Here is a 27,892-nt window from a genome sequence, read left to right on the forward strand (position 1 = left end):
CTACCACAGAGGAACTACGGTTACCTAGAACTACATTTCCCTGAACAACAGCAACAGAACTACATTTGATCCAATAATTGGTGTGTGTGTGACAGGAGGAGAAGGATCAGCAGTGGAAGCGGGCGATGGACTACCTTGGTGCCGTTTCTGAACTCAACTACATGACCCAGATAGTTATCATGCTGTATGAGGACAACAACAAGGTAGTGGTGTGTGTGTTTCTGTAGTAGGTGTGTGTCTGTTTCCCTTTCTTTCACTAAGCCCTCTCTGTGCTGTCCCTCAGGACCCGTCGTCAGAGGAGCGTTTCCATGTGGAGCTTCACTTCAGCCCTGGGGTCAAAGGTTGCGAGGAGGAGGAGAAAGCACCAATGGGCTTCGGCTTCCGCCCCGCTTCCGCAGAGGTAAGTGTTTAATGTCTGGTCCTAATGTTAATCTAATAGGATGTTTTCACATATGAAAGTCACTACCCTGGTTTGGTTTTGAGGAATTTCTGAGAATTCTACAAAATATGTTATGGTTTAACAAGAACTGAAAATAACCGTTTCACGGTGCAATTTGCAAGATGTACATTCTACATGACTTAGCAAGCTAGCTTGTTTACAACGGGCAGAAGTTTAACCCTACTCGGGCTGCCATGGCACAAAGCCTGGTACTCTGGTCTTGGATTCATTCAACCAAGGTTTGTTTGAGTTTCACACATGCTTTATAGCGCGGATCAGGGTACCAACCAATCTAGCTTCCGGATCATACAGGGAAATGTGAAAGTGCCCATAGGGGTACATCAATGCCCTGTGAAGTGTGTGGGTATGGTATATTGTGTTTTTTAAATGTGTTGTGTGCACGCGCCCCATGTCTGTGGCACCCTTCTTCCTGGTTCAGAATGATCAGAAACAGACAGACCCCGGCAGCTTGGAGGATCTATCACGTGACGAGCCCGACCGGGCACTACCACTCTCTGAGCCAATGGGCATCCACCGGAGATCCCCTCTGATTCGCAACCGCAAGACTGGGTCTATGGAGGTAAAATCTCTCTCTCACACACACACATACACAACCTTCTATTGTCAATAAAGCCAGAGGTAGGAGTAGTTGTAGTGATATTAGTGGCAGCAGCAGTGAAAGATGAGACAAGGATTGCAAGCATATTTTGACTATAGAGATATACTATAAGACTTTTGTGTTCCGTGAGTTAGGATGCAGCCATAAGCCAGGGCTTTCCTGCTGTGTTGTTGCTCTGAGTTACCTCTGTCTGGCAGAGGTCACATGTGGTCCTTCAGTCTGGCAGCCAGTGATGGAGATCTGTGTATGGTGTCAAATGCTCTGAATTTGCTCCTTACCATATAATGTGTGTGTCACCCCAGGTCCTGTCGGAGACATCTTCATCCAAAGCAGGCAGCTACCGTCTCTTCCCCTCCTGCTCTCGCCAGTCCCCTGAGATGAAGCAGAGTGGTCTAGGTGGGTGTCTCCTTCCTCCCTGCTCCCTAACACGCTCAGATCTAGGATTAGTTTCCCCTCCCCAATCCTAGCCTTAACCGTTAGTGGGGGGAATGCAAAATGAACCTAAGAGCAGCGTCTAAGGGCAACTTTACCCAATCCTTCCCTTACACTGTAGCTATGGCAACTGTGTTTACCTATATCACCCCAACTGTCATTAAAACCTATGGTGGTAGAGGGAGGGGTGGCATTGGTGCTCTCACTGTCTATTTCTGATAGAAATCAACCTGGAGTTAGATACTGTGCTAGAGGCCTAGCTAGGTACTAGTCCCGTGTATCTCTGTTGGTAGAGCATGGCGCTTGCAACGCTAGTGTTGTGGGTTTGATTCCCACGGGGGACCGGTATGAAAATGTATGCACTCACTACTGCTCTGGATAAGAGCGTCTGCTAAATTACTAAAATGTCAAATGTACTATGGACAATAGTACAGGCCTAGCTAGGCACATACGGACCATGCTAGAGGCCTAGCTACTGTAGGTACATACGGACCATGCTAGAGGCCTAGCTACTGTAGGTACATACGGACCATGCTAGAGGCCTAGCTACTGTAGGTACATACGGACCATTCTAGAGGCATAGCTACTGTAGGTACATACGGACCATTCTAGAGGCCTAGCTACTGTAGGTACATATGGACCATCCTCGAGGCCTATCTACTGTAGGTACATATGGACCATCCTCGAGGCCTATCTACTGTAGGTACATACGGACCATGCTAGAGGCCTAGCTAGGTACATACGGACCATCCTAGAGGCCTAGCTACTGTAGGTACATACGGACCATGCTTGAGGCCTAGCTACTGTAGGTACATACGGACCATGCTAGAGGCCTAGCTACTGTAGGTACATACGGACCATGCTAGAGGCCTAGCTACTGTAGGTACATACGGACCATGCTAGAGGCCTAGCTACTGTAGGTACATACGGACCATGCTAGAGGCCTAGCTACTGTAGGTACATACGGACCATGCTAGAGGCCTAGCTACTGTAGGTACATACGGACCATGCTAGAGGCCTAGCTACTGTAGGTACATACGGACCATGCTAGAGGCCTAGCTACTGTAGGTACATACGGACCATGCTAGAGGCCTAGCTACTGTAGGTACATACGGACCATGCTAGAGGCCTAGCTAGGTACATACGGACCATGCTAGAGGCCTAGCTACTGTAGGTACATACGGACCATGCTAGAGGCCTAGCTACTGTAGGTACATACGGACCATGCTCGAGGCCTAGCTACTGTAGGTACATACGGACCATGCTAGAGGCCTAGCTACTGTAGGTACATACGGACCATGCTAGAGGCCTAGCTACTGTAGGTACATACGGACCATGCTAGAGGCCTAGCTACTGTAGGTACATACGGACCATGCTAGAGGCCTAGCTACTGTAGGTACATACGGACCATGCTAGAGGCCTAGCTACTGTAGGTACATACGGACCATGCTCGAGGCCTAGCTACTGTAGGTACATACGGACCATGCTAGAGGCCTAGCTACTGTAGGTACATACGGACCATTCTAGAGGCATAGCTACTGTAGGTACATACGGACCATGCTAGAGGCCTAGCTAGGTACATACGGACCATGCTCGAGGCCTAGCTACTGTAGGTACATACGGACCATGCTAGAGGCCTAGCTACTGTAGGTACATACGGACCATGCTAGAGGCCTAGCTACTGTAGGTACATACGGACCATGCTCGAGGCCTAGCTACTGTAGGTACATACGGACCATGCTAGAGGCCTAGCTACTGTAGGTACATACGGACCATGCTAGAGGCCTAGCTACTGTAGGTACATACGGACCATTCTAGAGGCCTAGCTACTGTAGGTACATACGGACCATGCTAGAGGCCTAGCTACTGTAGGTACATACGGACCATGCTCGAGGCCTAGCTACTGTAGGTACATACGGACCATGCTCGAGGCCTAGCTACTGTAGGTACATACGGACCATGCTAGAGGCCTAGCTACTGTAGGTACATACGGACCATGCTAGAGGCCTAGCTACTGTAGGTACATATGGACCATGCTCGAGGCCTATTCAAGTGGTAGCCAGGTTTTTGGTTTTAAGATTGTAGGGATGTGTAGTTATCTTGTCACTGATTTTCTTTTCTTTTTTTATCAGAGTTTTGGTAAAAATGTATGTTTTTATGATTAACCATCCTAATGACAATTCTTTTGAGTTTCCAAGTGCATCTACTCAAATTTAGGATTTTCTAACAATTGAGAAACTTACTTTGAACTTACTGGTTTGAATGCTAATATTAGCTTCATAACATTGAATCAGCTGGGCCACGGTCATGAACACCATATTAGGAAGGAATAGGGTTCAATTTTCTCAATGGTGTTTTCCTGCTTTTTAAATGGAGGTCAATGGAGAAAGATTTTTAAAACTGATTGAATGGCTATTTTTACCAGGTAGGCACCAGCAACTTAAGTAAATAAATTACACATAACCAAGAATCACTTGCCTCCAACCAATTTAATTAGAATTGTGTAATTTAGTCCAGGCCATAATTATTTATTTTACAAAAGAAGACAATTAGATTTTTCACTTCAAAGTAAAATTATGTGCAGTTGTAAACTAAACAAAAACACGTGTGCACAAAAAATGTCAACTTATTTTAGAAGAAATAGTGAAGCGTGCAAAGCTGCCAATATATTTGACCGCATCTGTGTAACTAGGAAGTGACATGTACCGACTTAAACCCATTTCACACCACTCATCTGAGCCAAGCTGAGCCATGCTGGCCTGGTTTACGCACCCACCATAGTTGCTGGAACTGTGCTGGAAAAGAACATCACAATCTAAATATAATGATAATATTCCATTTAGCAGATTTTATCCAAGGTGACTTACAGTACAGTGAGTGCCTCCATTTCTTATGCGTGTGTGTGATACCTTTAGGAATTGATCCTACGACCTTGACATTGCTAGCGTCACTCCCTTACCAGCTGAACCATATATTATCAGAGCTAGTAAGGTCTGGTCGGAGCGCTATTGTGAAAAGGGTATTAAATAAGCCTAGTGGCTCATAATAAGTCTATTTACAGTAGTTCCCTTGGCCTTGCATAGGTTAGGAGTCGGGATGTTGAATGACCTTGGTATGGGGAGTCATGTGACTACTACACCTGGGTTCAAACACTATTTGAAATCTTGCAAATACTTGTGGTGTTAGCTCTAGTCTGCCTAGAGATGTACGCGGTTGTATTTATACATTTTTTTAATTTAATCTTTATTTAACTAGGCAAGTCAGTTAAGAACAAATTCTTATTTACAATGACGGCCTAGGAACAGTGCCTTGTGCCTTGTTTGGGGGTAGAACGACAGATCTTTACCTTGTTAGCTCTGGGATTCAATCTATCAACCTTTGGTTACTGGCCCAATGCTCTAACCACTAGGCTACCTGCCGCCCACGGTTTCCACTTTAAAATGGTTCTGTTGGTTCCTTTGCGCCAGACAAGCTCAACAAGCCCAGATACCGTATTTGATAGGATTTCAACCCAGCTCTGCTAAGTACCTCTCTCCCCTCATGCTAACTGAGTCAGAGCATTGTTTGAATAACTGCATGTTGTGTTGTGGTGACTAAATCCCCCACCGCTCCCACAGGATCTCAGTGTGCGGGACTCTTCAGCACCACTGTCCTGGGAGGCTCCTCTAGCGCCCCCAACCTGCAGGACTACGCACGCACACACCGGAAAAAGTTCTCCTCAGGCAGCCTGTCCTATAAAGACGGTATGTGGCCAAGATCCTGTTTCTAATTCCTCTAGCCTAGAGAGAGACACAGTGGATGGGTATTGTTAGACCTGGGGTGGGCAACCCTGGTCCTGCATACCCTGTGGCTATCTAGGACCATGGTTGTCTAACCCTGCATTAGACTGCTGGCCACCAGACCTCCATACCATCCCTCACATTGCATAGTCGCACACCAAGCAGGGCAGGATTCCCTTCACCTTGGTTCTTTTCACACTACTGAGCTGAACCGTACTGAGCCAAACTAAGCTGAGCTGGTCACATCCACCGTAGTTGCTGGAACCATGCTGTAAAGGAGAAATATGAAAATAAATTATCCAAGCCAGCACAGTTCGGGTCGGCACGATAGTGTGAAAATGGTCATTTCTAGCCAGTAGCCAAGTTGTTGTTGTCTTGCCAAGACCACGATGCAGCCTGCATTGATACACGTAGAAACGGTGTGGCACCCAGGTTAAGGAGCTTTGACATTTTTGGAATATGGAACATAAGTTTGTCAGATGACAATGGCATTTCTTCCTTAAAGACTAGCAAAGCACAAAGCCTGAAAAGATCAATTGGGGCCACAAGGTAGTAGCCACAGCTGAACATATTCCCTTAGAAACCCTGACCTAAACCACATGTTATACCACTGGTGTGATCTCATATTTGTTGCATGGTTCATATATGTTTCACATGGTCTTACAACTATTTACACGCAATAAGGCTAACGGAACACTTATCTAACTCACTACTGTAGGTATCCTGCCTCCTTCAATATCAACCTGCTGGCACATAGTGCTGCAGTATAATTAAGAAATATCTGTATAGACTTCATGTGAAATATCTGTAGTGCTTCCATATCAAGTGTCCAGTAGAAACTAGGCTAAATGTCAAAGCTGTATAAATTATCTTCAGTTGAATGGAGAAAAAAATAATCTGTAGGCCTATTTATAATGTTGACTTGTAAGACATTCTAAATGGACTTGTAAGATTTATTTATATAAATATGTATGTTTTCAAATTATTTCTAGAACGTTCCCATGGTTTCCTGATCAGAGTTGAATGTATTTATGAGACTCGGTCAGCAGATGGCTCTGGAGCTCTAGTAGAAAGTCCCAGTAGTTGATTTAGCAGAAGTCCCATTCAATGATGAGCACAGTATGCCATTGTCCATACTCTTACTTGGCCATGTTTGCTCTTACAATACGCACATATTTGCATATATGCACATATTTGCGCTGATATCACGACGCACACATATGAGTGATTAGGCCATTCTGTATTTGGATCTGTTTGAGCCTAAATGACAGTTTTTTTTTTGTTTTTTTATGGAGAGGACGCCCTCGTCATTAATTGCTGTCATTGACGGTCAAGAGATGCCATTTTGTGTTTACCTGTACATACCAACTTTACGTAGCGCTCAAGCTTTTGAGTTGTTCATTGTCTTTTGTGTTGTCTAAACCAGCAGACATGGGACGACAAAGCTGTCTGTAGTTGGCTGTCCACATGGTGTCACTGTGATGTTGTCATAGCTGTTTTCCTATTGGGCTGCCATCTTCTCGGTTGTCTTGTTGCGTCTCACTCAGTGTCGAGTCACACTCATCATGTCTGCTGTTCCATTAAGTCTATCATTTGCGTCCTTACTCTTGTTACTGATCATGAAAACATCTGAATCGGAGATCACTGTGATCTTTGGTGTTCTCATACATAGTCCCTTTTGAAGAACCTATATTGACATGATTAGTGCTTGTGTGTGCGTGCATGTGTTTGTGAAGCTGGCCTTCCAGAAACATGATGTTGTTGAGCAGTACTTTGCTGCTGTCAGTCTTGATGCTTTTTTACTTCGAACAATACTCCAAGCTTTTGATATAGTTTGCCCAGCACCGTGGCACACCTGGAGGGCTGATAACCTAATTCACAATGGAATGGGCAAGCTAAATCAAATGCACCATATCTCCTCCTGTATTTGGGATGCAACACATCTGAAGGGAGTGGTTGGTGTTGGGGGCGTGTATAGGCCTACATCATAATTGTTGAGAAGTTGTCAAGATGGGAAATGGGTTTTTGTCTTCCTTTTTTGTCTTCCATCTCCTACATTTCCAGCCGTCTCATTTCGTCCTGTCACCATGAGAGATTTTCATCCAATGTGCCTGTAATTTGACCTTGAAAGTGTCCGCACTTCAAACACACATGTCAATTATAGCCCATCTAGCATGTTCCTACAAAAGATCCTGTCTGTCCCTCTTATGTCCCTTTTTAATCTTAACTCCTCTTAGAACCACAAACACTTCACATGGAGTAACTTGTGGACTTTTCTGCTATGGCCCCTAACTGCTTCCCACTGTACCGAACGCCAGAAACTCTTCTTGAAATAGTTAACACCCCTCCCACCAAGACCTCCAGTGTACACACACAAACCCTTTGCAGGTGTTCTGTGACCGATGGTAACACTAGTGACCTTTCTCTATTTCCTCAGAGTTGTTGTCTATGCCGGCAGTAAAGAGATTTTCTGTGTCGTTTGCAAAGCATCCGACTAATGGTACGTCTGCTTCTTTCCGGTATATTTCCACTTCTCCACCTCCGTTTGTCTTGCATGTCTTTGGAAATCTCTCTTTATTTGTACATTTCGGTTCTACTTCACGTGGCCGTTACTACCATGTTTCCCAACCCTCTGGGGTTTTTAGTTTTTCTGCTGCCTTCCCATTCACTTTATCACTACCCCACATTCTCTTTGTTACAACATGGTCACCCTCACCTAATGATTCAAAGTTTGTCAGTGAAGTGTGTGTGTGTGTGTGTATACACACACACATCTATTATTTATGTTGACGATGTGTATTGAAACCATCTCTTGAAAACACCAACCAAAAACCCTCACCAACTCCTAACCCTTCCCCTGTTTCTTGTGACTTCAGTCCCCACTATTCTCATGTAATATTCTGCATTGGCAACCTAAGCTACAACTTATACCCTACACTTTTGAATAGGTGACTGGATAACTGAATAAACTGTCTTGACTGGGACAGAACGATTGGCGGTTACTGCTAAACGGGGAAAGGGTTCATGTGGTTTTTTAGTTTTTTGTTTTGTACCAGGTATGGTTGTCATGATATGGATGAATCTGCATATGACCAATGTGTTTTGATTGAAATACCTAGCTCATTGTTTTCCAGGACCTTTTTCAGTACCTTGGGCTTTTGAACACTTTCCTTGAGACACCGGTTATATTCACTGGGTAGTGGGCACCAAACAGAAGTCAAATGTTTTTAAACAGAAAACGAGAATTCTAATCACTCTTCTGTTTTCTGAAAATATGTTCCTCCTGGTTGGGTCTACAAGCTATGTAGTGAACGTTTAAACATGATCATTATATTGGAGGGGTTTAGACATTTTCTTTGCAACACTGTCAAGGAAGAACTGGTTTTCAAGATAAATTTTGGAAGCTCCTTTATCCAAAGTGTGCATAATTTTTTGTGCAAGTACCCCCAGGAAGAATCAAACCCACACTCCAGGCACCATGCTCTACCAAATAAGCCACACAGGCAACTACAACACAAAACAGACTGCTGTGTATCAACTGTATATTTCAGAGGGTCTATGTAGTGTATACTGCAGGGCTCTCCAACCCTGCTGTAGGTTTTCATTCCAACCCTAATATAACACACCTGGAATTAAGGCTTGTATTTACGGTCTTGCATTCGTTGCAGTCAGGAGGAACTCCATGTCCAATGCTGAAAAATGATAATTAGATTGACACATGAAAACAGTAGATTACCTGCTCTGAGCACACTTCACACTCTGGGGTCCAGTATTCTGACTGTAGGGATGTTGGTTAGGGACAGGTGTACTTTGCCACTGCCTGTGGGGTCCAGTATTCTGACTGTAGGGATGTTGGTTAGGGACAGGTGTACTTTGCCACTGCCTGTGGGGTCCAGTATTCTGACTGTAGGGATGTTGGTTAGGGACAGGTGTACTTGGCCACTGCCTGTGGGGTCCAGTATTCTGACTGTAGGGATGTTGGTTAGGGACAGGTGTACTTTGCCACTGCCTGTGGGGTCCAGTATTCTGACTGTAGGGATGTTGGTTAGGGACAGGTGTACTTGGGTAACTGCCTGTGGGGTCCAGTATTCTGACTGTAGGGATGTTGGTTTGGGACAGGTGTACTTTGCCACTGCCTGTGGGGTCCAGTATTCTGACTGTAGGGATGTTGGTTAGGGACAGGTGTACTTTGCCACTGCCTGTGGGGTCCAGTATTCTGACTGTAGGGATGTTGGTTAGGGACAGGTGTACTTGGGTAACTGCCTGTGGGTTCCAGTATTCTGACTGTAGGGATGTTGGTTAGGGACAGGTGTACTTTGCCACTGCCTGTGGGGTCCAGTATTCTGACTGTAGGGGATGTTGGTTAGGGACAGGTGTACTTTGCCACTGCCTGTGGGGTCCAGTATTCTGACTGTAGGGATGTTGGTTAGGGACAGGTGTACTTTGCCACTGCCTGTGGGGTCCAGTATTCTGACTGTAGGGGATGTTGGTTAGGGACAGGTGTACTTGGGTAACTGCCTGTGGGGTCCAGTATTCTGACTGTAGGGATGTTGGTTAGGGACAGGTGTACTTGGGTAACTGCCTGTGGGGTCCAGTATTCTGACTGTAGGGATGTTGGTTAGGGACAGGTGTACTTTGCCACTGCCTGTGGGGTCCAGTATTCTGACTGTAGGGATGTTGGTTAGGGACAGGTGTACTTGGGTAACTGCCTGTGGGGTCCAGTATTCTGACTGTAGGGGATGTTGGTTAGGGACAGGTGTACTTTACCACTGCCTGTGGGGTCCAGTATTCTGACTGTAGGGATGTTGGTTAGGGACAGGTGTACTTTGCCACTGCCTGTGGGGTCCAGTATTCTGACTGTAGGGGATGTTGGTTAGGGACAGGTGTACTTTGCCACTGCCTGTGGGGTCCAGTATTCTGACTGTAGGGGATGTTGGTTAGGGACAGGTGTACTTTGCCACTGCCTGTGGGGTCCAGTATTCTGACTGTAGGGATGTTGGTTAGGGACAGGTGTACTTTGCCACTGCCTGTGGGGTCCAGTATTCTGACTGTAGGGATGTTGGTTAGGGACAGGTGTACTTTGCCACTGCCTGTGGGGTCCAGTATTCTGACTGTAGGGGATGTTGGTTAGGGACAGGTGTACTTTGCCACTGCCTGTGGTGTCCAGTATTCTGACTGTAGGGGATGTTGGTTAGGGACAGGTGTACTTTGCCACTGCCTGTGGGGTCCAGTATTCTGACTGTAGGGGATGTTGGTTAGGGACAGGTTGTACTTTGGTAACTGCCTGTGGGGTCCAGTATTCTGACTGTAGGGATGTTGGTTAGGGACAGGTGTACTTTGCCACTGACTGTAGGGGATGTTGGTTAGGGACAGGTGTACATGGGTAACTGCCACCATTGGAGCCAACGCTGCTGGAGAGCAGAGCCACTTCTGGAGAGTAGCAGGTTCTGGAGAAGACCACCTGTTCATTTGGACTGTGTATTATATACTGCGCTGCCTATGGGATCTCAAAGCAGAAGTTGAAATACTGTACATAGTCTGTCTGTTTAGGACTACTAGGATATTCAGTCCAGTTCAATGAGAGATGGCCGTGGTCCTTTGTTTTATGGCTACTTAGGGAATAGGAACCCATCACAGCCAGAAAAGGTGAGGAATATATTCTGCAATGGTTATAAAAAAGAAATGCATTCCTATGTCCGATTTTTGTTTTGGATTCCAAAAATAAAAAAAGATTTTCTGCTCTTTTCACTAATGGAAAATGTCTGCCTCTTGTTATATTTTCCAGTTTTTTAGTAGTTTTTTGGATAAGAGCGTCATCATATCCTGTATTTGCACAAAATACTTGTCTGCTTGCTATACAACCACTAGAAAATGTGTGTATGCATGGCCTAAAGTTTGCGGGGAGGTAAGGAAAACTCTCACTCATATTTCGGGGTATATTTTGTGCATACCAAACGTTTATAAATGAGGGCCCTAAAATGTAATTCCAGTACATGAACACAGCACCTAATTGCTTTTATGGGATTTTTTTAATGACAGTCATTTCATTTTAAGCAACTTGAAGCATGTCAATTCACAACTGTGTGTATATATTGACTTTGATAGGGACACAGGATGACACGTGTGCTGTGGCTGTTCCCCCTCTGTGGTGGCCTGTGTCAGGTACAGTAATGAATGAGGCTAAGGTTTACATCCAACTGCAGCTTTATGCAACCTGTCAAACAGGATTGATTGTACAAAATGATTGTGACACGGCAGAAAACGCTATGCACGCTGGACCGCTTTCGTGTAGTGTGTTTTTATTGGACACCAGATTGAGTTCTTTTCTCTCTAGGATTTGAATGTATTCACAATGACACAAACATATTTGACATATCTAAGCATGTGTCGCTCCACGTCTCAGCGTTTTGAACATCTTCAGTTCTATCACAAATGCTCCTATGTGGTCTCTCAACTTGAAACTAGTCAATGCTGTTAAAAAATGAAATGCATTAAATACAAACGCAATATTGACATTTCCTCTGTGGATTTTCATTGGATTTGTTTTTCTGTCTTCTAAACCTATAGATTGTATCCCAGAGCTTTTTCCGTAACCAAGATGAGATTGCAGTGGAGCCATGTGATACGCTATTCTGTCTTTTGGAGTTTGAGGCGTTTCTCTCTGTCAATGCTGGGGACAGTTGGATGGAGCAGATTTTGCTGAGGTCTTTGTGCAAACCTGTGGGATGATTGGGTTGGATGGGGTCTGCTGAATGTTGCTTGAAGCTTTTTGCCATTTCTGGTAGCTGGTCCAGAGCATGGAGGAATGGAATGGTTGACAGGAGAAGGTTGGCTGTTAGAAATAGCAGTAATTTACTGTACCTCCAAGTCACCCATCTCTGTCCACACAATGGGTGATACCTCTCCTCCCTCCCAGTCACTCCTTTCTGTCCGCACAATGGGTGATACCTCTCCCCCTCCTGCCAGTCTCCCCCTCTGTCCACACAATGGGTGATACCTCTTCTTTGTCCTTCCCCCCCATTACCTCTGCTGTGTCATTCATCCACTCCCTCTCCTAATTTTACCCCCCCCCTTACTGTCCTTCTTTCCTCTCTTCCCCCTCTACTTTCTATCCTCCTATTCCTCTCTTCCCCCTCTACTTTCTATCCTCCTATTCCTCTCATCTTCTTCCCTCATCCTTTATGGTCATCCTCTGCCTCCCCTCCTCCTTCCATCTCCGCCTCCCCTGCTCCATCCGTCCTATCCTCTCTCCTCCTGTTCCTCCTTCCCCAGAGCCCTTGGAGGAGCACCACGTGGCCCAGCTGTTGAGGCGCTTCTCCACTGATGCCAGCCTGTGCCGCCCTCTCTCTCTGGACGGGGCGCTGGCCCACCACCTCAACCAGTGCTCCTACCACCTCCGCCTCTTCCGTAACTGGCTCATCTCTGGCCAAGACCCCCTAGAGTACTTCTACGGTCAGCCCCCCAGCCCCTCTTCAACCCCCTGCCCTCCTATGCCCTTTAAACCCTCTGCTGTACTGCTTGCAGATCTGAGGTTTGGTTTGGTACTGGTGTGCTGCTAGTTACTGCCGCCGCAGTTGACTTTTGCCGCTTTGCCTTCGGGGGTTTGTTTGACGCATGCTTGCCTGAGACTTTTGGGAGAGCGGCTTGTCATTGGTGTGGTTTGGCTTTTTCAGGTGTCTTGCATTAGTTATCTTAACTGAATCTTATTTCCTCCCTGCAGTTCAGTTCTTATTTGATCTTGCTTCTTTTTAGTGCTAATGGTCTTAATTTGAGTGACTGTTGCCAACGTAGATCTTTTGAACCAGGACCTGGCTGCAGTTTGGAATGTAGCTGAGCTAGTGGATGGATGTTGTCAGATGCTGTTTGTCTGAAATTAAACCCATTGTGTTGTATAAAACTGCACAGCCTGTGACTAGATCACTTGTCTGAGATTAAACAACTACCGAGGTATTACTAGAAAATGGCAATTACATATCAACTAGTTTCTGGTTATAATGACATTAGTTCAACCAGTTTTGCCCACTAGGATGTTCCTGATACAACATACTCAAACCGTGTGGCAGTTCAATTTTGCATAGTAACGGCATCCCTGTCTGGTTGGTGTAGACTTTGGTTAATGCTTTTCTATCCAATAGAGTGAACTTGGTTGTAAACTGTTTTTCGCGATTGATGTGAAATGTACACGGATTGCAGTGAACAGTGAATGGATGGTCTATCAACTGGACTGATTTGATGCTTTGTAGACACCTTGGGCTGTATGATCTGAAGTGTTCCGGTGCTTTACTGACTGTCAATAAGACCCGTTTCACACTACTGAGTCGAGCTGAACTGTACTGCCCTGGTTACACATCCACCATAGTGGCCGAAAAAGACAGTGAAGAAAATATTCAAACCAGTACAGTTGGGGTCGGTGCAGTAGTGTGAAAGACAGCGTGCATGTCTGTCCTGCTTCCTGGATATGGTTCGAGTCGTGTGTCCACTACAATGGATAAAAATGTGTTGTACAGTAGACAGAAAGCGTACCCAAACTCGCTTCAACCCAGCCTGGACAAAAAAGGGAATCGAGTGCTCGACTGAGGGACTGGAAAATCCCAAATAGCTTTTCTTACCCCAGGACACTTCAGCAGGTGACAATATATAAAAAGGAGCGCTCTGTGTCTGCATTGATCTGAGTATGTATTTATTTATGGGACATACGTCGGCTTTGGGGGCCTTCTTCAGAGACTTGGGTAGGAAACCCACCTATATAGCTGAGCCATGATTAATACTCACGTAGTGCCGTGTGATCGCATCTTTACTCTCCTGTTAGTGTCCTGGGGTAAGGGATGCTTTTTGTGTTGTACAGTCGTCTTGAATGAGATGTGTCTTGTACAGTAGCAGTCAAAAGTTTGAACACACCTACTCATTCAAGGGTTTTTCTTTATTCTGCTGTCCAACTCATCCCAAACCATCTCAATTGGTTTGAGGTTGGGGGGTTGTGGAGGCCAGGTCATCTGATGCAGCACTTCATCACTCTCTTTCTTGGTTAAATAGCCCCTACACAGCCCGGAGGTGTGGCCTGGGTCATTGTCCTGTTGAAAAACAAATTATAGTCCCACTAAGCGCAAACCAGATGTCGCTGCAGAATGCTGTGGTAGCCATGCTGGTTAAGTGTACCTTGAATTCTACATTTATCACAGACAGTGTCACAAGTAAAGCAACCCACACCACCTCCTCCATGCTTCACAGTGGGAACCACACATGCAGGGATCATCTGTTCACCTAATCTGCTTCTCACAAAGACACTGCGGTTAGAACCAAAAATCTTAAATTTGGACTCATCAGACCAAAGGGCATATTTCCACTGGTCTAATGTCTATTGCTTGTGTTTCTTGTCCCAAGCAAGTCTCTTATTATTATTATTATTATTATTATTATTATTATTATTATTATTATTATTATTATTATTGGTGTCCATTAGTAGTGGTTTCTTTGCAGCAATTCGACCATGAAGGCCTGATTCACGCAGTCACCTCTGAACAGTCAATGTTGAGATGTGTCTGTTACTTGAACTATGTGAAGCATTTATTTGGGCTGCAATTTCGGAGCCTGGTAACTCTTATGAACTTATCCTCTGCAGTAGAGGTAACTCTGGATCTTCCTTTCCTGTGGCGGTCCTCATGAGAACCAGTTTCACCATAGTGCTTGGTGGTTTTTGCGACAGCACTTGAAGAAACTTTCTAAGTTCTTGAAATTTTCCGCTTTGACTGGCCTTCATGTCTTAAGGTAACGATGGGGACTGTCTTTTCTTTCTTCTTTTTCTTTCTTCTTTTCTGTTTCTCTTTGCTTATTTGAGCTGTTCTTGCCATAATATGGAATTGGTCTTTTGCCAAATAGGGCTATCTTCTGTATACCTCTCCTACCTTGTCACAAAACAACTGATTGGCTCAAATGCGTTAAGAAGGAAAGAAATTCCACAAATGAACTTTTTAACAAGGCACACCTGTTAATTGAAATGCATTCCAGGTGACTACCTCATGAATCTGGTTGGCAGAATGCCAAGAGTGTGCAAAGTTGTCATCAAGACAAAGAGTGGCTACTTTGAAGAATCTCAAACATAAAATACATTTTAATTTGTTCAACACTTTTTTGGTTGCTACATGATCCCATATGTGTTATTTCATAGTTTTAATGTCTTCACTATTATTCTACAATGTAAAAAATGAAAAACCCTGGAATAAGGTGTGTCCAAACTTCTGACTCCTCCTGTATGTGGTTACATGAATCAGACATGTCCAGTGTCTGCCCCCAGTATTGTTTGTGTGGAAACCAACCGTAGCAGAAATACACCATAATATTAGGGCAGTGTTCACCTTCCACCTCTAGTTCCAGAGAGTTACCCGGTGTGCAGGCTTTGGTTCCAGCCCAGTACTAACAAGCAAATGGAACTCTTTGTGATCAGCTGATGATAGTGCAGGGCTGGAACAAAGAACTAGGACGGCCGGTGATGACTGCAGTAGGGTGAGTGACTGGCCTTGGGGACTGGGGAGGTGGTTTTGGCTGTAGTAGTGGTCCTGCCTGCTCCAGAGACCCCTCTAACCACCTCTCCTAGCCCAGTCTGACTGAAGGATGGTGGGGCTGCGGGCCTGGGTCTTTCCCCTCTCTGACTGCAGGCTTTGAAGGCTGCTCCATGGTGCCCTCCATCTACCCACTGGAGACGTTGCACAACTCGCTGTCCCTCAAGCAGGTGGATGAGTTCATCACCGCCGTGTGTGAGACTGGTGGAGATGCCCACTCCAGGACCACAAGAGGTAATGGACTGTTACACACACACACAGGAAAACCACATGGAAATGTCTTGACTTGACAGATATAAGATATCACTGGTTAATGAAACGCTTACTGGATCACAGTCCTGTGTCAACCGCTCTCCTCCTCACAGTCCTGTGTCAACCGCTCTCCTCCTCACAGTCCTGTGTCAACCGCTCTCCTCTCTCCTCACAGCTCTGTCGGCCATGTTTGACTCTCAGAACCAGCCGTCGGTGGACTCCTACATGCCTCAGAGAGTCCTCTCCTCCTCCGTATCCCCCCGACAGCGCTCTGACAGACCTCCCTGGTGTGAGTGTCCATTCTCTTTCATGTAATTCATTTACCTTTTTAGTTTGACCGGTTAAGTTGTTTTTAGAGTTGCAATGGAGTATTTGAGAGTGTTGATTTGGGTTGGTATCTAGCATCAAATGACTGTCAGTAGGTCTTATTCTGGTGTGTGTACATGTACATTCCAAAAAGTGTTTATTAGAAGTTGGACTTGAAATTTCTCATTTTAAAGCTTACATGTAATTGCCTACCACAGTATCCCTAGACTCCACTGTCTGTGGGCTATTTAAAGTGATTTACTACTACAGTGGCCCACCACAGCCTGTGTTGACTATCTGGGTTTCCAACCCTCTCCCACCGCTGTCTTCTATCCTCTTCTGTAAACCACTTATTTCCTGATTTTCAGAGGTGTGATCAAGGACAGAAACGTTCTGTGTTTTAATGGTGGTTTTGTTCTAAGTGAAATCCCCAGGTACCATTTTCCTTAGCGGTGGGTAGGTTTGGCTTTTTTATGTGCTAACTAGCTCACAGTTCTTTCCTCTCTGGTCATGTCTTTCCCTGCACTCAATTGTAACCTATTAGCCACAATTTCAATATGATTAACATTACCTTAGTAAACATAATTGAATTGATAGATGACTGATTGCTTGGTACATTGATTAATTGATCATTTGTTTGGTCTCTGCAGACAGCAGCGGTCCATCCAGTACAGTGTCCAGCGCTGGCCCCTCCTCCCCCACCACGGCAGACGCCTCCCCCCATTTTAGCTTCAGCGACAAGACGCCCTTCACCCCCGAGAACAGCGAGGAGATCCACTCCTGCCATCACAACACAGTTCAGCAAGCCTCTACTGCTGGCCCCCAAACCCCCAAATTCTCCAATCCCACCAGCCCCATGGAGGACCCGACCACCCCCTGCCAGACACCCCCAGAAGACAATCCTGAGGCACCAGCCACCCCCAGCCACCTGCCCCTGAGTGGAAACTCTGAATCAAGGCAAGAGGAGCCAGGCGAGTCCCCTGCTTCAACTGAGGCCACTTGCGGTGAAGTTCCAGACCTCAGCCAATTGAGCCCGTCATCTTCCCCCCTGGCAGACCTCTCTCTGGGCCTTTTGGATGGATACCTCCCCGGTTCTCTCCCGGTGCTCCTGGAGCTCAGAGAGAGCGGCAGTGAGGCAGGATCCAGCGCACAGACGCCCCAGTCCCCAGAGGGGCCTGATGAGTTCTTTGACACCCAGGAGACAGTGGAGATGTGGAGGGGCAGCACGGGGAGCCTCCCCCATCCTGGGACGTCACTGGAAGTGGGAGCCCCTCACGCGTCAGAGCCCTAGGTGGGGGCTCAGAGAACCAGAGAAGGAGCCTAGGTCTTCTAAGAGGCTAGAAGGAAGTAAGGTAGAACTTCTAGGGGGCTGGAAGGAGGCTTCCAGGAAGCCCTTCAAAAACTCTCCTCTGCCAGTTCCATATGGTGAACCCCCAGTGGAGCATTCTAGTGACCTAGTCTTAGACCAAGGCCCTGTGGCTTGTAACTTATGTCTGGTGAATAGTGGATCGGGCTGCTGCTTCTTAGTGCTTCTCTACCCTGGTCGTGTTCATGAGGCACAGAAACTGAGAAAAAGGGAGAGTACTTCCTTTGACTTGTCCATTAAGATACGCGCATTTTCCATTTCCGTTACATAATGAACACGACCCCAGTCCCTATCCCACAGCTGTCTGTGAACCAGCCGTTGTAGGAGAACTCAGTGTGACCATAGAACTACCACAGAGTACAGTACAACATCCTTATCATGACTGTCATGTATGGATGTTTTTGTCCCTGTGTCCGATAGAAAGCCACTTGTTCTGAAGTGAACCTTTGTTGCTGGTGTAAACAGTCTATAATGGGTGACATCTTCTATCCACTGAACAGCCCTCAGTGTGCCCCATCTTCTATCCACTGAACAGCCCTCAGTGTGCCCCATCTTCTATCCACTGAACAGCCCTCAGTGTGCCCCATCTTCTATCCACTGAACAGCCCTCAGTGTGCCCCATCTTCTATCCACTGAACAGCCCTCAGTGTGCCCCATCTTCTATCCACTGAACAGCCCTCAGTGTGCCCCATCTTCTATCCACTGAACAGCCCTCAGTGTGCCCCATCTTCTATCCACTGAACAGCCCTCAGTGTGCCCCATCTTCTATCCACTGAACAGCCCTCAGTGTGCACCATCTTCTATCCACTGAACAGCCCTCAGTGTGCACCATCTTCTATCCACTGAACAGCCCTCAGTGTGCCCCATCTTCTATCCACTGAACAGCCCTCAGTGTGCACCATCTTCTATCCACTGAACAGCCCTCAGTGTGCACCATCTTCTATCCACTGAACAGCCCTCAGTGTACACCATCTTCTATCCACTGAACAGCCCTCAGTGTACACCATCTTCTATCCACTGAACAGCCCTCAGTGTGCACCATCTTCTATCCACTGAACAGCCCTCAGTGTGCACCATCTTCTATCCACTGAACAGCCCTCAGTGTACACCATCTTCTATCCACTGAACAGCCCTCAGTGTACACCATCTTCTATCCACTGAACAGCCCTCAGTGTGCACCATCTTCTATCCACTGAACAGCCCTCAGTGTACACCATTGTGGAGATCTCGCCAAAAATAACTGAAACAACATTTCAATTTGACAGGTGGGCTCGCATATTGCATCATGTACATCGCTACATACATACCGTTTACTATAGCTAGAATTGCAGCATGTCCACCAACTCATGGACATTGTAAAATAAGATGGTTTGAGAGACATCTCATTTCAAGTAGTGTGAGTAATACATTTATTTTTCCTGCTGGGAAATGTACATGTCAAAATGTCATCAAGTCGTTTTGAAATGCATTTTCAGTTGGCAACTTTATTGCAGTATATTGAAATCATGGTCTTGTCACACATTGAAATGATAAATGCACCACATGACTGGTCTGTGACATTTCATCAAACAGAAGATGTCACCCTGTGTGTCTCCCCAGTTCTCCTATTCTAGGCTCTCCTCTCCCTGTGATGGTCTGTAACACCGTAAAGGTCTGTTCACTTGATATGCGCCACAACTGTATTGCATCGAGCCAACAATAGCCACGGTAGGCTCTTTCTTGTTACTCTGTTCTTGCGCTGCACCCGACCAAGCAGCGCTCCACACCTTGTGCCAATCAAGTGAACAGGCCTTAGAAACTCCTGACTAGCAGCTGAGGTCTTTTCTTAGGGGTAAAGAAGATCTCCACTACATGTGTGGTGAGATTTATTATTTCCGTTTCCTCTTTTGAGATTCAATATACTCATCCGAGCCTGGTCCCCCACTGCACAGATGTAGGATCTTAATTTGAACCAGTTTGCTACAGCAGGAAAATCATCCTGCAGGAACTGGAAATGTAGATTATTATTAATGGACATTTTTGTAAGGAGTCATTTGATACATTTTAGGTGGAAATCACAAACTTCAGAATCCCTTTTAAACATCAAATACACTACACAATTTACATTTCCTGCATTGCAGGAAAGTTCTCCTGCAACATCGTGATCAAATGAAGATCTTACATCTATGTGCTGTAGCTAGCTCTTCTATTGTTGTCAAGCCATACATGTTGTCACGACAATGAACGCAAACACACAGGAGTTGGCTAAAGCACAAACGGACTGGAGCACCAGGCTACTATCCCTGTAGCCCCTAGTCACTTCCCCTAGCCCCTAGTCACTTCCCCTAGCCCCTGAAGGACCTGCATAGGAGGGAGCAGTACTCTACTGACTGTAAAAAATAATCCACGTTTGATTCGATCACAACTTGTGCACTGCTTTTTTTTTTTGCCAAATTCCTTAAACCTTAACTACCACTTTAATATAAGTAATCATATAGAAACCATATGAGGAGAGACCTATATTTAACTTTGAATGACTCCTAGTGAGGTGATATTTTTAATGCAGAGCCATCAGATTTATTAACAGTTTTAACTTGTATCATAGCAACTGTATATTTTTGTAAAAGATCACCTCAAACATTACTGTATTAAGCAATCTTTTTTTTTCACTGAACAAAGGAGGTCGGGGTATTTTTGGATGGTTCTCTGTGGTTCCATTGCGTTAGACAGTTTTTGTTGCAGGGCCTGTGGACTGTTATCTGTGTGTGTGTGTGTGAGAGAGAGAGTAAATGAGATTCTGTATTTGACTATTGGGGTTGGTACAGTCGTATTGTGATGTACTGTAGAGATGATTATTTCTGTCACGTAACACAATTTCATGTCAGTCAAAGAATGAACAACACTGCTGCTGCATAGAAGCAACATTAACACTGTAATCTGTCATTGTTTCAGTGGACATGTACAGATGTGTCAAAATCTAAACAATGAAACTATATCTGATTGTGTGTAATACCTCTGGTCTGTGTCTCTGGCCTACAGTAGTGGTTAGTGTTGTCTGTTGTAAAGTGTTTGCAACTTTCATCTGCAATTCAGGATGCTAAACTACACTGAAATGCTATATCTGTTTGGTTTGGAAAGTGTGATTCATTTTGAGTCAACTTTTTGAAGGAGATGGAAAGTGAGTAGATAAAATGAAATAGCATAATGAAGAATTCCCTGTTTAGCTGCTATGCACTTCTAAACTCTTCATGAAGGCTTTACGAATGAAAAATGCACTTAAATGCTTTTGGAGCTCTCAGTGATTTCAGCCTTTTAACTTAAAAGATTCAGCTGAGAAAACGCACTCTGCTTTAATTTCTATGCTATTTGCTGTGTGGGGTAATCGGCTCTATGGTTTCTACAAATGCAGCTTTATTTCTCTCAATGATGTTCTGAATAAAATGTCCTGTGAAATGATATTTCTCCCTCTGTGTGGATTTGACTTGCATGGCATGTGAGTACATGGCTGTCTGAGGAATGACTGGCCTTTTCATATAACCAGGCTTTTCCTGTTTTATATTTGTGAGCATCTGGCCGGTACACAACGATTCCACAGCAACCAAAAGACAGTATGGTGGATTGTACTTGCAGTACATAGCAACCCTTTACCAGCAGATAACAATATGGTTTACATTGACAATGCTTTTGTCTAGATAACATAGCTCAAATCATATATTCATAAAAATGTCATCTAAATTGTGATTTGAATTGGTATGTTGGTGGCAGCGAGCGGCGGGTTATTGACTGATTGGGTCTACAGGGGTGCATCCTCACCCCTTTTTACGTTGACAGTATTTCCCATCCCCCAGTAGGTCAGTGACGTGAGCACTAGCATTTTGTTAATGGTGTCATACAGCCCAGTAATGTCATTGGGGCAACAACTGCCAGATGCCTCGTGCAACAGGGGCCTGTTCAATGAAACAGAATGTTCTGATAAAAATGTGTTGTCTCATGTACCATTGTCATGTATACCAAACAAAAATATAAACGCAACATGTAAAGTGTTGGTCCCATTTTCATGAGCTGAAATGAAACAACTAAAACCAGATAAAAAGTAATGGAACAATTACATTTTGTAAATACGATAGTCTTAGAGAACAAACGATCAGGGTTCTTCTAAAATGTAAGGAATGGCATTGAATTTGTTCCAATATTTGAGTCACTCAGATACTCTAAGAACAAGGCAAAGCCATGAGAAAATGTGTATTATTGAAGAAAATTGGCTTTAAAACTGAATGTGTTCTCAGCCGCATGGTGCGGCAGGTAGCCTAGTGGTTCGAGCGTGGGGACAGTAACCAGCAGGTAGCCTAGTGGTTAGAGCGTGGGGACAGTAACCAGCAGGTAGCCTAGTGGTTAGAGCGTGGGGACAGTAACCAGCAGGTAGCCTAGTGGTTAGAGCGTGGGGACAGTAACCAGCAGGTAGCCTAGTGGTTAGAGCGTGGGGACAGTAACCAGCAGGTAGCCTAGTGGTTAGAGCGTGGGGACAGTAACCAGCAGGTAGCCTAGTGGTTAGAGCGTGGGGACAGTAACCAGCAGGTAGCCTAGTGGTTAGAGCGTGGGGACAGTAACCAGCAGGTAGCCTAGTGGTTAGAGCGTGGGGACAGTAACCAGCAGGTAGCCTAGTGGTTAGAGCGTGGGGACAGTAACCAGCAGGTAGCCTAGTGGTTAGAGCGTGGGGACAGTAACCAGCAGGTAGCCTAGTGGTTAGAGCGTGGGGACAGTAACCAGCAGGTAGCCTAGTGGTTAGAGCGTGGGGACAGTAACCAGCAGGTAGCCTAGTGGTTAGAGTGTGGGGACAGTAACCAGCAGGTAGCCTAGTGGTTAGAGCGTGGGGACAGTAACCAGCAGGTAGCCTAGTGGTTAGAGCGTGGGGACAGTAACCAGCAGGTAGCCTAGTGGTTAGAGCGTGGGGACAGTAACCAGCAGGTAGCCTAGTGGTTAGAGTGTGGGGACAGTAACCAGCAGGTAGCCTAGTGGTTAGAGCGTGGGGACAGTAACCAGCAGGTAGCCTAGTGGTTAGAGCGTGGGGACAGTAACCAGCAGGTAGCCTAGTGGTTAGAGCGTGGGGACAGTAACCAGCAGGTAGCCTAGTGGTTAGAGCGTGGGGACAGTAACCAGCAGGTAGCCTAGTGGTTAGAGCGTGGGGACAGTAACCAGCAGGTAGCCTAGTGGTTAGAGCGTGGGGACAGTAACCAGCAGGTAGCCTAGTGGTTAGAGCGTGGGGACAGTAACCAGCAGGTAGCCTAGTGGTTAGAGTGTGGGGACAGTAACCAGCAGGTAGCCTAGTGGTTAGAGCGTGGGGACAGTAACCAGCAGGTAGCCTAGTGGTTAGAGCGTGGGGACAGTAACCAGCAGGTAGCCTAGTGGTTAGAGCGTGGGGACAGTAACCAGCAGGTAGCCTAGTGGTTAGAGTGTGGGGACAGTAACCAGCAGGTAGCCTAGTGGTTAGAGCGTGGGGACAGTAACCAGCAGGTAGCCTAGTGGTTAGAGTGTGGGGACAGTAACCAGCAGGTAGCCTAGTGGTTAGAGCGTGGGGACAGTAACCAGCAGGTAGCCTAGTGGTTAGAGCGTGGGGACAGTAACCAGCAGGTAGCCTAGTGGTTAGAGCGTGGGGACAGTAACCAGCAGGTGGACTAGTGGTTAGAGTGTTGGGCCAGTAACCAGCAGGTAGCCTAGTGGTTAGAGCGTGGGGACAGTAACCAGCAGGTAGCCTAGTGGTTAGAGCGTGGGGACAGTAACCAGCAGGTAGCCTAGTGGTTAGAGCGTGGGGACAGTAACCAGCAGGTAGCCTAGTGGTTAGAGCGTGGGGACAGTAACTGGAAGGTTGCTGGATCAAATCCCTGAGTCAAAATCTGTCGTTCTGCCCCTGAGCAAGGCACTGTTCCCCAGGGGCCGAAGACGTGGATGTTGATTATGGCAGCCCCCTCACACCTCTGATTCAGAGGGGTTGGGTTGAATGCGGAAGACATATTTCACTTGAATACGTTGTTGGGCAACTGACTAGGTATCCCCCCTTTCACAAAATGTGTAGAATTGCAGCAAACTATCTTTAAAAAAAAGCAACATTTTGTCTCATTCTGAATGCAACCTCCCAGAATAGAGCCGACAATTGATCAGATACATTCTCCAGAGCTGTGTCCACGGAAGTGAGGAGGCTGGTAAAACCAATAACCCAACATGTGAACTCATTCAAACACTGCATGCTGGCAGTGCGAAGACCATTTTTGTTGTGTGCTTTACCCCGTTAGCCTCCATATGCAGATTTGATTGAATAAGGCCTCTGAGTGACTTGGCTGAAAAAGAAAGTGGAAGCTTGTGAGACGTTCTTTAATCGAAGTGCAAATCACGAACGCTGCAGTAGGGATTCTATTGATTGCCTCTGCTCCCTTTGTCTATCTGTGAGGCTGTGATTGTGTTAGCAGGAGACAGACTGCTCATAATGATTTCCACCAAGGCTGTGTCTGTCTCCTGCCTGAGAGAAATGGCGAGAAAGGGGTGGAGAGAGGCCATCTGGTGGGAAAGGCCAGCAGCGCTAGCTAGCTACTGTCTGTAGCTAGCTCTTTGTTCTTTACACAAGTTCAATGATGACTCAGAAACCAATCCAGCATTAATCTGTTGCTATGACATTAACCCTCGCTCGTTGCTGCCACTATAGAGAGGTCGGAGTAGACCGCTGTACAAACGCTGGAGGGAGGAAAAGTAATAACATGTTATTAGGTGCGGCAGGTAGCCTAGTGGTTAGAGCGTTGGGACAGTAACCAGCCGGTAGCCTAGTGGTTAGAGTGTTGGGTCAGTAACCGAAAGGTTGCTAGATCGAATCCCCGAGCTGACAAGGTAAAAATCTGTTGTTCTGCCCCTCAAGGCAGTTAACCCACTGTTCCTGAGCCGTCATTGTAAATAAGAATTTGTTCTTAACTGACTTGCCTAGTTAAATAAAGGTTACATTAAAAATAACCACGACATCGTCCAATTTAATATCAATAAAAGCCTTTATCCCTTGAAATGCTGCCAGCTGCTGACTCAGCAGTCCAATGCATTTAACTGTAAGTGTTAACAGCAGGGAGGTGAGTTAGTTTCCGTCTAGTGCTCTGTATTGTCCTCATTGCTCCATTGAGAGTAGTCAGGTGGGTCGTTCTTCAATTGCTATGGAATTTTGAAAGAAATGTACTTACCTTTCCAATTCCAAATATGGTAGCAAAATTACTTTCTTTTAACAATGCATAAACAAAGTTTAGCAGTATAAAGGACTTGCATTATGTTTTATCATTGATAACCAGTTCAATACTCTGGTCAGCAGGAAAAAATGATGTTGGAAACATCCTAAAAAGGTCTTTAGGGACATCCTGAGCCGGGAACTAGATAAAAACCTCTAGGAGACTAAGACAGAGCGTTCTAAAAACGTGACATTACCCCATTGCCCAGTACTGACAGTTGGAACACAAACACACAGGAACACTGCTCCACATTCATTCCATTTCAGAAAAGAGAGGAGAAAAGGAAGAACAGGCTCCGGCTACATCTGTTGGTCCTACTACATCGAGCTCATGTGACCCTGCGGATGATGTCATAATTGTTGCCATTCAGCGTGTGCCAGCTGGGGTATTCAACAGATCGCTGCTCATTCGCCAGCCGCTCAAAGCACGGATTGTACCCCGAGTTCGCCTCAAGACAATGGCTGATAAATTGTGTAAGCACAGTGGCAGAGTATTTGATCAGATCAATTCAGGCACAATCTAGACCTATTCCAAATACTAATTATACAGATCGAATAACTGCTCTGTTGTAGATTAACTATCTTTCCACCATGTCAGTTTTACAATGTTAACACTCATCACTGTAACTGATCTCAGTGACAGTAGAAAAAAAGGGCCTTACTGCCTTCAACATTACATCCCTTGCCCAAATTGTGGAAATTCCCCCCACCCTCCTAAAGACAGACACTGATGTGCTGCCAAGGCTGGCCAATCTGCACATTGTCCCCCTGTCCAGACCTCCTTTCATATGCAGAGGGAGATTATTCAGGGTTCAGTCTCCCCTTCTTCACCACAGCATGACATCATCCCTAAATTCACTGTGACATAATCCCCAAATTCACCATGACATCATCCTTAATTCACCATGACATCATCCCCAAATTCACAGGCATGTTGGGATACAGACGTGGGGTCCTCAGCCAGTGCTATTATACACAAGGCTATATGGCTGTGTCCCAATTCTCCCCCATCTCCTGAAATGTGCACTTTCTCACATGGATTTAACAAGGTCAGATTTGCGCCATTTAAAAAATAAATTATTTCACCTTTTATTTAACCAGGTAGGCCAGTTGAGAACAAGTTCTCATTTACAACTGCGACCTGGTCAAGTCTAAGCAAAGCAGTGCGACAAAAACACAGCGTTACACATGGGATAAATAAACGTACAGTCAATAACACAATAGAAACATCTATATACAGTGTGTGCAAATATAGTAAGACTAGGGAGGTAAGGCAATAAATAGGCCATAGTGGCGAAATAATTACAATTTAGCATTAACACTGGGGTAATAGATGTGCAGATGATGATGTGCAAGAAGAGATACTGGGGTGCAAAAGAGCAAAAAAATAACAATATGGGGAGGAGGTAGTTGGGTGGGCTATTTAAAGATGGGCTTGTGTACAGGTGCAGTGATCGGTAAGCTGCTCTGGAAGCTTCAGTGACTTTTGCAATTCGTTCCAGTCATTGGCAGCAGAGAACTGGAAGGAAAGGCGGCCAAAGTAGCTGTTGGCTTTGGGGATGATCAGTGAAATATAACTGCTGTAGCGCGTGCTACAGGTGGCCAGTAAGCTGAGATAAGGCGGGGCTTTACCTAGCAAAGATTACCTGTAGCCAGTGAGTTTGGCGATGGATATGTAGCGAGGGCCAGCCAATGAGAGCATACAGGTCGCAGTGGTGGGTAGTATATGAGGCTTTAGTGACAAAGCGAATGGCACTGTGATAGACTACATCCAATTTGCTGGGTAGAGTTTCGGAGGCTATTTTGTAAATGACATCGCCGAAGTCGAGGATCGGTGGGATAGTCTTATGAGGGTATGTTTGGCAGCATAAGTGAAAGATGCTTTGTTGCGAAATAGGAAGCCGATTCTAAATTACATTTTTGATTGGAGATGCTTAATGTGAGTCTGGAAGGAGAGTTTACAGTCTAACCAGACACCTAGGTATTTGTAGTTGTCCACATATTCTAAGTCAGAACCGTCCAGAGTAGTGATGCTAGTCGGGCGGGTGGGTGCAGGCAGCGATTGGTTGAATAGCATGCATTTAGTTTTACTAGCATTTAAAAGCAGTTTGAGGCCACGGAAGGAGTGTTGTATGGCATTGAAGTTCGTTTGGAGATTTGTTAACACAGTGTCCAAGGAAGAGCCAGATGTATACAGAATGGTGTCGTATGCGTAGAGGTGGATCAGAGAATCACCAGCAGCAAGAGCGACATCATCATTGATATATACAGAGAAAAGAGTCGGCCCAAGAATTGAACCCTGTGGCACCCCAGAGACTGCCAGAGGTCCGGACAACAGGCCCTCCGATTTGACACACTGAACTCTATCTGAGAAGTAGTTGGTAAACCAGGTGAGGCAGTCATTTGAGAAACCAAGGCATTTTAGTCTGCCGATAAGAATGCAGTGATTGACAGAGTCGAAAGCCTTGGCCAGGTCGATGAAGACGGCTGCACAGTACTGTCTTTTATCGATGGCGGTTATGGTATCGTTTAGGACCTTGTGCGTGGCTGAGGTGCACCCATGACCAGCTCGGAAACTAGATTGCAGATCGGAGAAGATACGGTGGGATTCGAAATGGTCGGTGATCTGTTTAACTTGGCTTTCGAAGACTTTAGAAAGGCAGGGCAGGATGGATATAGGTCTGTAACAGTATGGGTCTAGTGTCTCCTCCTTTTGAAGAGCTTTAGGGATCTCAGATGATACAAAAGAGAGGTTGAACAGGCTAGTAATAGGGGTTGCAACAGTTGCGGCGGATAATTTTAGAAAGCGAGGGTACAGATTGTCTAGCCCAGCTGATTTGTAGGGGTCAAGATTTTGCAGCTCTTTTAGAACATCAGCTATCTGGATTTGGGTGAAGGAGAAGCGGGGGGAG

General features: G+C 45.7%; 1 protein-coding gene across 9 annotated transcripts in view; it reads left to right on the forward strand.

Annotated features, from left to right (window-relative positions):
* LOC110526974 (inositol hexakisphosphate and diphosphoinositol-pentakisphosphate kinase 1) overlaps positions 1 to 21,186 on the forward strand; it is a 51,828-nt gene extending 30,642 nt beyond the window's left edge. For 2 of the 9 annotated variants that reach the window (XM_090239056.1, XM_090239055.1), the window contains exons 22-31: positions 96 to 203; positions 284 to 400; positions 879 to 1,019; positions 1,361 to 1,454; positions 5,108 to 5,233; positions 7,707 to 7,769; positions 12,542 to 12,721; positions 15,922 to 16,059; positions 16,253 to 16,366; positions 17,034 to 21,186. In XM_090239056.1, coding sequence (XP_090095182.1) covers positions 96 to 203; positions 284 to 400; positions 879 to 1,019; positions 1,361 to 1,454; positions 5,108 to 5,233; positions 7,707 to 7,769; positions 12,542 to 12,721; positions 15,922 to 16,059; positions 16,253 to 16,366; positions 17,034 to 17,674 — 1,722 coding nt within the window. In that variant the 3' untranslated portion in view covers positions 17,675 to 21,186. Of the gene's footprint in view, positions 1 to 95; positions 204 to 283; positions 401 to 878; positions 1,020 to 1,360; positions 1,455 to 5,107; positions 5,234 to 7,706; positions 7,770 to 11,374; positions 11,432 to 12,541; positions 12,722 to 15,921; positions 16,060 to 16,252; positions 16,389 to 17,033 lie in introns of all 9 variants that reach the window. The other 7 variants (XM_090239062.1, XM_090239061.1, XM_090239063.1 and 4 more) reach the window with 6 other exon arrangements.
* Positions 21,187 to 27,892: the final 6,706 nt, after the last annotated feature.

This window comes from Oncorhynchus mykiss, chromosome 6 (genome assembly GCF_057628025.1).
Source record: "Oncorhynchus mykiss isolate SJ-2025 chromosome 6, ASM5762802v1, whole genome shotgun sequence".
NCBI lineage: Eukaryota > Metazoa > Chordata > Actinopteri > Salmoniformes > Salmonidae > Oncorhynchus > Oncorhynchus mykiss.